Source organism: Hakea prostrata, chromosome 6 (assembly GCF_041222555.1).
Source record: "Hakea prostrata isolate BN-2017 chromosome 6, UWA_Hpros_2, whole genome shotgun sequence".
NCBI classification, from domain to species: domain Eukaryota; kingdom Viridiplantae; phylum Streptophyta; class Magnoliopsida; order Proteales; family Proteaceae; genus Hakea; species Hakea prostrata.
The window spans coordinates 15,960,558-15,971,391 of NC_142605.1; the positions used below are offsets into that span (position 1 = coordinate 15,960,558).

Sequence of the window (10,834 nt, forward strand, 5' to 3'; positions counted from 1 at the left end):
TTCCTCGATAGTTACAACTTACAAAAACATTATGGAAAATAATATTCACTAAGGGCCTGTTTGGTTACACGAGTTTGAAGATTTCAAATATCTAGAAATTTCAAACCTATAGATTTCAAATCTATGGAGTTATAATTTATAAAATTAGATGTTTGGTTGTGGAATGAAATCTGTGGATTCATCCTAAAAACTATTTGATCGCGTGATTTTGTGAATTTTGCAAATGTATTTTTTGAAATCTCGGATTTCATCCCTTGCCCATAAATCTGCGGATTCCGTTTTAGTATAAAAGGGAATCTCAGTTTCATGTCTGTTTTTACAACCAACGGGTCGTCCAATTCAGTCGGAGATTTCAAATCTCGGATTCATGTCCACGCCCCGCTTTCTCACAACCGAAGATATGGCAATAGTCCTAGATATTGTGGAAAAATATTTATATCAGTAATGTTGAATGAAAAGCGTTGCAGTTTGTATGTCTTTTCAGAAACACTTTCTCTAACCGTTGGAAAAAACAATGTTTGGCGACCTTTCTGGATAGCCGTCAGAGAATATTGATTTTGGGCAACAACAGAGGCGAAACGTTTTTGGTGATGGTTCTAGAGAAACACCTGTGAAAATGTAAAGGTAGATTGCAAATGTGAATATTTTTTCCAACAATTTTATTAAAAGCGTCGGGAAGGCATGTTCTTTTAGCAATAATTGTCAAATCCACTGGGGAAACTTCATTTATAGCAACGATGTTAGCCGGTGTCAAGATAAATATATACTTGCAGTGACGCATTTTTATTGGCGTCTAATAAAAATTCAATTTTGGAGTCTCTATGCTTTTTAAACATAAAGTGGGGTGTCAGTGCTTTAAGACCTCCATTTTGGGGGTGCCAGTGCAATTTGCTCTTTTATTTGAATTTCAGGTGTAAAGGTTTACCAAAATCACCATGTAAAAATTTACTTACTTATAAAAAAATCCAAGATAAATTTTATTAGGAAAGAAAACATTATAAAAAAACTTTAAAGATATAAGATTCAGCTTCTTCTTTTTTCCCCTTGGGCGCGGGGGTGAGCTGGGGTTCTTTTTTCCTTTTGACAACCGCATAAAATCTTGCCAAAACAAGAGATTTCAAATCATGAACTAGTGAGAGGGAGAGAACCATAAAACCTAACATGGCCGCAAAGTATAACAAACAGTTTCCCTTCTCAACAACATAGAGTTTCACCTGCAGCACTCTTGACAATACCAAAATAAGAGTTGTGTATACAACAATAAACAAAAATGACCGCTGAATTGGAGAGTAAGAAATTGAAAAATAGAACGGATAACGTTTAGCCATGCCATCTGACATAGCACACAATGTTTTTGATCTTTGGAAAGCACAAACAACATCAGTTGCTACGGAACAGAAGACTTGTTATGAATTACAAACACTACGTTAGTTCCATGGTAAACCAATCCTCTCTGCACAATTAATTATGCCGTGATTCTTGATCGACCCTTTGCTACCCTCCGAGCAATGACTCTTCGTCCACCTTTGGTTGCCTTACTGCCAATACAGATGCACATTGGTCAGACACACGATCACACTTGCGGAGAGCAGATATGAGAATTTGTACTTGCTCAGTAAAAAAAATGATAATATTATTAAAATGAAAAATAGTTGACACAACAAAGAATGTGTAAGCTGAAACCTTCAGGTAAAGAGGTGGCCTTGACCATAGGGCAGGCAGGGTAGCCCTTTCCATGCCAGGCAGGCTAGGCAGACTCAGGGATGGCGGGCAGAGTTTGCAACCTTTGCCCTGAAAACAATTCTACTCTAACATGGAAAGGCATTATCTTTGAAAAGACTAGGCGCTTGCATAACAAGTGTGAGATCTCAAGACAAGCTACAACTTGCAAAATGTCAAAATCGCATATTCAATTGTTCACAAACAGCACATCCAAGTACAACATACATTAGGACCCAGTTAAGAAGGAAGGCATACCGAGCGAAGAATCCATGGGTCCTCTTCCGTTTTACATGGCTAGGTTGGTAGGTCCTTTTGGGCATTAAGAGCACTGGTTCAGTTGATGTGGAAGTGTCTCCTGTAAAATAAATGAGGAAATCACAATAATGCAACACAGCTCAAATTAGCAAAACTGCAAACCCAATCCCTTTCTTCAAAGATTAAAAGAAAATCAAATTCCAGGGGGATAAAGTCAAATTAATGGCATTGCTATAGATGGATTCAAACGAGGCCATAATAACACTTTAATATATCAATTATGGCAGGTTCTTTACCAAAATAAAAAATCATAGCAGGTTAAATAGTAACTGTTCCTTTCTAGAAAAATTCAAGGGCACCAGAACCCTTTTGCTTGAGAGAAATGGGGTGTAAGGGAACTTGCACATCTAACTCTGAGTTTGGCACAGCTCTTGTTCACCAAGAAACAGTTTCCTTATATGATGCCATTAATTTGAATATAACCCTTTTGTCATGTAGTAGCATGGTGCAAGAGCTCAATGTAGTTCTGCAGGGCAGGAAACCAAATAACAGATTGAAAAAAAGGAAAATTTTATTTTTTTATTTATTCATATTATTATTATTATTTGCTGAGGTGGGGGATGGAAGAAATAAAAATGAAAAATAATGATAGGGCAAATGACTGAAATGCATTTATCTCATTCCTCAAAATTGATTTTCTTTTCTCGGCATCCAAACATAGCCTAAATTAAAAACTGCCATACACTTAATTACTAAAACCCAAGGTCTAAGGTATTGATATCGAATATCATATCGGTCAGGTGATTTTAAGAGCCTTATTGTCTTATACCGGGATATTGTATCATACTGACAAATGCATTTTGGTGCAATTCAATATGTGCCCTTTAAAAGAGTCATACTGACGTATTAATATGTATCGTATCAGCTACTATCATGTGGTATCGTATCATGGGATATAATACGAGGGATCCTACTCCTCCAATCAGCTCTATGTGAGGTCATACTTGATTCAAAGACTGAGCTATGCATGTTTTCAAAAATACTTATCCCAAGGTCACTTATGGTTGGCCTGGCTCTTTCAGTTCTGACTCCCTCTACTGAAGCATCCTGAGAACTTTGTTGGACATGCCATCTAATCTCAAGCGACTTAGTCGTAACTTATCATGTGTAGGAGCAACTAACAAATTGGCACTGATATTATCATTCTTTACTTTATCATTACTAGTTTTCCGACTCATCCATCTCAACATATTCATCTCTGCTACATTATGCTTATCAATATGATAATTCTTAATGGGCCAGCATTCTGCACCATACAGCATAGTTGGTCGTATGACTAACTTATAATATTTTACTTTTGAGTTTTAAACGAATATATTGATAAGACAACATCTGGACACACCTCTCCACTTCACCATCTTATTTTAATTCTCCAGTAAACATCATAAATATTTTAGATGAACTTTTTTTAAGACCTTTTTTATTTTTCGTTGAAATACACTTTTGCACCATAAAAGCTACACTGAACCCACATCTTTCTCCATATTAAACTCCCAGAACTATAGGAATCAAAAGCTTCAAATTTCAGTTACTATGAATCATGTTACTACTGAGTCTTGTTGGAATCTTAAAACACTGTAGCACTATCTGATCCTTAGCTGCTAAGCAGATATGCTAGGGAAAAGAAAGACAGAGTTGGATCAATAATTAACCAACCTCATACCAAGTGTATTGATAACATCTACAACCACTAGCCAACTCAAGTAAACAACACTTACATAAAATTATAAATGGATAGACTGACTACCACCATAAGAAAATGATTCAACTAATTAACTAAGGTGGCCTACAGAAAAAGCAACAGGAATGGTATCTAGCATACTGCCTTTCTCAGACACCAAACGTGTTAGACCTTGTTTTTCCTATTTCTCTTATGACCTTCCAAATCAGAAGGTTTTTAAATATTATTGTTTTTAAAGCTAAAGATTCAAAACAAAATTAAAGGAATTATATCATGTCAGTTACCAGTGGACACCAACTACCCCCATTAACCTAAATAAACAGTATGTGTGACTACAGGACACTTGTTTGAGTGGTCAAAAACAAATAGTTTCGAAACATTATTTTAAATTTAGCTCTTGAATTCTCCAATACATCTACTTTTCCAATTGCATTAGACACATTGTTCAGACCAGTCTTTACTAACCCTAGACCTGCTCTCCTAATTAACCAAAGCTCGTGAGTATAAAGACTCTGATTCATGGTTGGGTTATGTTGGAGGTGAAGTGCCAAAAAACCTTAATTGCACTACTATAGGAAGCGTGTCAGGTCTCAAGGAAAGAATCCAACTGGAGGCAATTTAACCTGTTCACAATATTGTTTGTGAATACCATAGAAGTGCATCTCCTTGAGAGGACAATTTTCGTAAACATTTTAAAATTTATCATTTCTTGCAACCTGGTAACATTATTTCTCTTATCCGAGCCTCTCTAAAGAAAAATCTGATTACTCTGAACTCCATTTTCTAATAGAAGGCAAGAACCCACAACTTCATTTTCATGTAACAGGGATCAGAAAAGTGAAGCGGAAGGAAATGAGAAGACAATGGGGAGAAGTGGGAAACCTGAGAAGAATCATAGTTGCAGAGGGGGAAGAAAAAATCAAGACATAAAAAAGCAGAAAGAGTTCGCACAAAAAGAGGGCACAGAAGATGAAGTACTTGGTGTAAGCAATTTGTTGATGATATTGTTAGGACAAATGAGACACAAGTAGGGATTGATACCAAGTTAGAACCACGAAGAGCAATTTTGGAATCTAAAGGCTTTAAACTAAATAGAATGAAGACAAAATATCTAGTTTATAACTTTGGTTATGACTGGGTAGATGATGAGGTAGTGAAACTTGATGAGAAGGAGATTCCTCAAAGTGGTTAATTTAGGTACCTTGGCTCAATCACAAAATAACAAACATGATATAGATGATGATGTTTCGCAAAGAATTAAAATAGGGTGGATGAAGTGAATAGGAGCATCCGAGGTCTTGTGTGATCGATGTATGCCTTTAAAGCTCAAAGGAAAATTCTATAGGACTGTCGTATGACCAGCTATGATGTATAGTGAAAAGTGTCAAGCTGTTAAGAACCATCATATGGATAAACTCAGTATAACAAAAATGAGGATGCTAAGAAGGATGAGTGGAAAAACTAAGAAGAATAAGATAAGGAATGATCATATAGAGCTAGTCTAGGAGTAATTACGAGAAAGTCGTTTGAGGTGGCATGGCCACGTTCGACGGAGCCCTGCAAATGCTCCTGTACGGAGAAGTGATTCCAGATTGAAAGAATTAGAAAAGCTAGGGGCAGACCTCAGATAACCTTAAGAGAAGTGGTGAGAAAGGATATACATGCTTTAGGCCTTATATCTAGTATGTCCGCAAACAAAGCTGATTGGAAGGCAATTTAGTTGGGACGAGGCTGCTTCTTCTTCTTGTTGTTGTTGTTGTTGAAGATGAGGAGGAGAAAGAAGAGAATGAAATCTCTCTTCTACTCTGAAAAATAAACAAGAGTTACACGATTAACTAAATATAAATGAGAAAATTTCAAAGACACCCCAACACAATTGACAAAAATTAAATACACCCTACAAGTATGCCACATTGACAATCACCCCCATCTCCGTTACAACAGTGAATTAATTATGAGAAAGGACGAATTTACCCATAGGTATCTATTTATTAAAAACAAAGCTACAATTGTACCCTATTTTAAATAATCTAACATAAAATAACATAAAAAGACCAATATATCCTCCTAATTACTCATCTTCTTTAAAATCATAAATCATGATCAACTTGGTTCTCTCCTATCTTTTTGAGAGGGAACTCAATTTTTTCCTTGATATTGAAATTGGTTTCTATAGGGAAAAAGAGGGATGGCGAAGGTTGAAACCAGACAAGATCATCCTCTCAAAGCCTTACCAAGCTCACCAAGTCTGACCAATCGAATAATTCCACCACTCAAAAAACCCAAACTCTCACAGCATTGATCTCTCCTTCACCTGACGTGAAGTTGCCGACCTCGAATTCCCATCCATTCAAGACGCCATCGAAGTCTGATCCTCAACATCACACAATCCATCCTCTCCTACTCGAGCTTCTCCTTTGATGTTCTTGCCATGGCAACGTTAACCAATTCTACATTTCCAAGCTTGCGAAGAAACCATTGGGTGAAGCGATTAAAGGAGAGACTTGAAACCTGAAACTGAGAAGACACAAAGAAGTTGCATCAGACCTCAACAGAGAAGGGGTTGCATGAAAGGTCTAGGTAATGGAGGTTGGGAAGAAGATTAGGTGGGATTCCACCAGAGAGTGTGAGGTTGTTGGTTATGACTTATGACGCTACGTACATTCAATACGATGAACTCTTGAGTGATATAGAATCTTAGAACTTGTTGAGACGATCTCTATCGACAGGCAGTGCATGGCTTTGCTGTCGCCACTACCATGTCCTCTTCTCAAAATTTTCTCTTGATAACCATCTCTCCAGCTCTATTGATGGTTTACATTTTCCAATGGCAACTACCGTTTTGCCTTTCTGAGATGCCTTCTCAAAGCCATGAATATATCTTCTTCTGCAACTCAAAAGTAAGATATCTGCAAACTATACAAGGGAAAAGTTTCTTTTGTGTTCCATGCTATGTTCACTCCCAAGATGGACATTCAACACCAACCAGTTCATAGGAATAATCACAAAGAAGATCTACATAACACAAGTCTTCACACAAATGAGAATTAGAAGTTCCCACCCTTAAGAGGTTAGTAATGGTTGATCTATTTTTGAGCTGTGATTCCAATTTCTTCTTCTTTTACTAGAGGCAGAGGAATGCATTCACTTAGAAACTTTATTGATTAAATTCATGTGTAGAGCCTTTGAATCTTCCGGCCTCCAAACTCAGGGTACCTCTCCTTGGTCTCAAGAACTTGACTGCCACTGAGAGTTGCAGCAGGCAATGACCCTTGGGCCATCAGCGATGGCTTATTGTTGTTTGGGTATTAATGGAATTGATGGAAAAGACTGACTGAGATGGGCCTTCATTTTTTTTCCTAAAGTTTTTTATTTATACTAAAGGGTAAAAGGGTAAACCGACAAGAATATAGGGATAATTTAAGGATTAGAAAAATTATATAACCATGACTTAACAGGAAACACTAATAGAGTAGGCTATTATGCAATTTCAAGTGACATCTCGGGGTGTCCTTAGGGTGTCCCTGAAATTTTCTAAAGTCAATAATGAAACTCCTAGCCCAAATAATCCTAATCCTTACTTAAAACCCATATGGGACTTTAAAATAAAAATTACAAGACAAACACAACGAATAAATAATAACAACTAATGTTCTTGTTGATCCCAAAATTTAGTTGGACCTAGCTCATCTATGTTTGGATATCCAAGTGACTTGGGGGTCGGTCCAAGTGAAGTGAACCCAATTTCAGGGTTAGGGTACCTAGGAGGGTTTCCCTAAAATTAAGGGTTTGCTCAGAATCTTCCAGCAACTAACTCTAAAATATTATGGGATATGTATGGATCTCTAAAGAGTTTATGGAAAAGCTCAAGGGAAAAGTAGGATTGTCGACAAGTCACCCAAAGGATGGTTTGCGATACCCAATAATAATATGGGATGGATAATATCTATTAGATGGAGATCCAATTCTAGAGGTTATTGGTGGGGGGGGGGGGTATGGGTTCAGCAAAACTAGATGGGAAGGAAAGGGCAAGGGTTGAAGCTTAATAGGGGGAGGGGGAGGGAATGGGTTATATGAGTCATAAGGGGGGTAGGGGAGGGGATTGGGGGTAGGGGAGGGGATTGGGGGTGTTGTAGGTCCTAGGGAGATTGCTGCCAAGGTGCAGCAGCAGGGGAATGAGGGTGGGGGAGCCTGCGCATAACAGGTGAGGGGCAAGGAGGGTCTTGCGGGTGTAGGAGAAGGTGAGGGAGGGGCTGGGGCTTGCTGGGATTGAAGGGAAAGGGGTGGGGATTACCTGCAATGGAGAGGGAGAGAGAGGAAAGGGGTTAGGGCTTGCTGTACTTACTTGAAACTTGTGAATACTTGCTAGAATTTTCTGAAGAAGAGTGCTAGACAGAGTTGCTGATCATTGAAGAAGAAAGCTTTACTTAAAATCTGCCGTGGCCCTCTCAAACAAGAACCACAGTCCTCAATCTCAATATTCTTAATCAAATACTCAAGACTTAGAAAGAATAGGCTATTTATAGCCTACTAAAAGACCCTAACTCTAAGTGGGATTCCTTTATTGATTAGAATCCCACCACATTTATCAATCTCAACCGACCAAACAATATAAGATCCAAGGGACTCTAATTGATGCATGTTGAAATAAAACTTCTTCGACATAACCATATCAAGACAAGATAAACTACACAATAATCATGCACTATGACACTGAGAATAGCTAAGATTTCATCAGACAGATAGCAATGGATTTGATCATGTGCAACATTCTACATTAAGGAAGAGCATGAAGATAAGGAACACCACAAAAAAAGGTGCAAAACCAAGCAAGGATCTTTGAATCGCATTCAAGAAATATTGTCCTACAATCAGATGAACATAAAGAGACCATGAATGCAACCGAAGTCCCCATTCAAAAGAGGTCTGCAATACAATCAGGCATCAGGAAAAAAATAATAAAATCTAATGTTCATCTACAGTTTTCCTTGTCTATTTAATAGATAAAAGTCCCTACAAAATTAATTCTCTTTGTAATTCTCAAGAAAACCATAACTGTTTTGTAGTTCAAAGTTGACATTTTAGTAAGACCTAGCTAAACTAAAATGATAAAAAATAAATAAAATAAAATAAAAAAAGGTTTGCAATCTCTAATCTCTTCATTCTATTATCCAAGAAAACTGTATAAGAAAAGTACATGAACTTTTCACCATCCTTATTCCATTTACAGTAGAGTCAAATTCCATGAAGAAAAGGCTTTGAATTTAGTAAGTTAAGATAAAATTGAAAGCTTTTGAGTAATTCACCACTTTTGAGCACGAAGGGTATAACTTATCCTCACTTCCCAAACTTCATTTATATTGATGAGTTCTGCGTCAACTTTTACATGATCAACCATAAACATCCATAAGATTTGGAGTAACCATCGAGAATGTTCAAAGCCTTCATCCAAACCCTGAAAATTCTTTTCAAGTGTTCTCTATATCGAAAAAACTATATCTTGTTGATTTTTCATTGCTCAAGCAACTCTACGCAGTGGAATTTTATAAGAGTCTTAAGTTTAGAAAACATGTGAGTTTGACTCCAACGCGAAGTTCATCTAAGCAGTATACACAGATTTTTTTTTTTCAAGTTACAGGGAATTTGTTTATGGCGGTTACAGTATAGAACAGATCTTTTAAAAGGGACTAGTAAAACCGAATCACATGACAGACAAAAAACAATAAATGCTGATCTTATATATCTCAGGACTGAGATCAAAACATCCCAATAACCTGGTCAAAAGTGTTGTCGGATTCAGTAAAACAGAATTGCAAAACGTCCAGTGAAGAACAAGAAGTCAAGAACGGAACTTCACTGCCCTCAAATCTCCAATAATATCTTACCCCTACTTATTGCAAATCATACATTGAGGAAAACTTCAAAGCTTGGTTCATTAAAAATTGTGTAAGCTTTGGTTCTTATAGTCCATCTAAAGAAAACTGAATAAGAATCCTAATCTAAACAGAAACGTAGCATAACCGAAATGATCGCCACGCTAAAAATGACGGAAAACTAAAAAGTCTTACCATCGGGTAAGAAGAAGCGGAGCGACGGAAGGCCACATGGAAAGGGAAATTCTTCAGCAGCCACCTTTTGGAGTGTATTGGCACAGTTTTCCTCCGAACGCCGAGAATTTTGAAACTTGGAGATAGGAGGCAGAAGCTTAGGAGATAAAATGTTCAGGTTTGGATTAGAATGGCTTTGAAGGTGAAGATTGAAGAAGCGATTTATCAGAGGAGAACCAAGGCGAGCTAGGGCTTTGGACGACATTTTCCCCTTCCTCTTTCGAGTTTGGATTTTTCTCCAGACAACTCTCTGCGTTGAACACTAAACAGTTTAGCACCTATTTGAAAATCAGGAATTGGAATCGCAACTTCGGAACCCATTTCGATTTGAAGCTAGCCGGTTCAAAGTCCGTGGAAATCAACGAAGGTTGGTTGGACCTCCGTACTGTATATTAACTTTGAAAATATGGTTGGGTTTAGGGTTTAGGGTTTAGGGTTTAGGTTTCACAGTTTACGGCTTAGGGCTAAAAATAGGATTGGGCTATACAAATAATTTCATATTATCTTTCAATTTTATTTTGGGTAATTTTCATCTGGACCCTGAGGTTTGGTCCAGATCACTTTTACAGTTTTACTCCATTTTAAGTGTTTTTTTTTGCATATGACTCTCTATAGTTTCAAGAAATGATTAAATAAGGACATACTTAACATAAATTGTTAGTTTAATAAACTTTGTGACGAAAATACCCTTGTGTCCTTTGAATTTTTTTTTTTAAATTTTAATCTACTAAAAAAGATGCTATAAAATAAATAAATAATAAATAGTCATCGGATTCACTTTGAACAATTACCGGAAGGCTTCTTCTTCATCGTCGTCACTACCTCCAAAGCACAACCACCAATGCCGCCGCCACTTGTTAAACCAGTTTTGAACCCTAAATTTATAAAATAAATTTGAATTCCAAACAAAAGAAAAGCTTGATGACGATGGAAACATAAGATAATAAGCCATAAATATTAGAGGTGGAGAATTCATAAAACAATAGCCAGAGATATTAGAGGTAGAGAA

At 37.1% G+C, this 10,834-nt stretch overlaps 1 protein-coding gene across 1 annotated transcript; it reads right to left on the reverse strand.

Annotated features, from left to right (window-relative positions):
• Positions 1 to 1,079: 1,079 nt before the first annotated feature.
• On the reverse strand, positions 1,080 to 10,118 carry LOC149012357 (Ribosomal protein L34). The gene is made up of 3 exons (XM_089159729.1): positions 9,787 to 10,118; positions 1,978 to 2,077; positions 1,080 to 1,538 (listed from the first exon to the last, which is right to left on the reverse strand). The coding sequence occupies exons 1-3, from the start codon at positions 10,028 to 10,030 to the stop codon at positions 1,466 to 1,468; spliced, it is 417 nt and encodes a 138-aa protein (XP_089015855.1). The 5' UTR covers positions 10,031 to 10,118; the 3' UTR covers positions 1,080 to 1,465.
• Between the last annotated feature and the right edge of the window lie 716 nt (positions 10,119 to 10,834).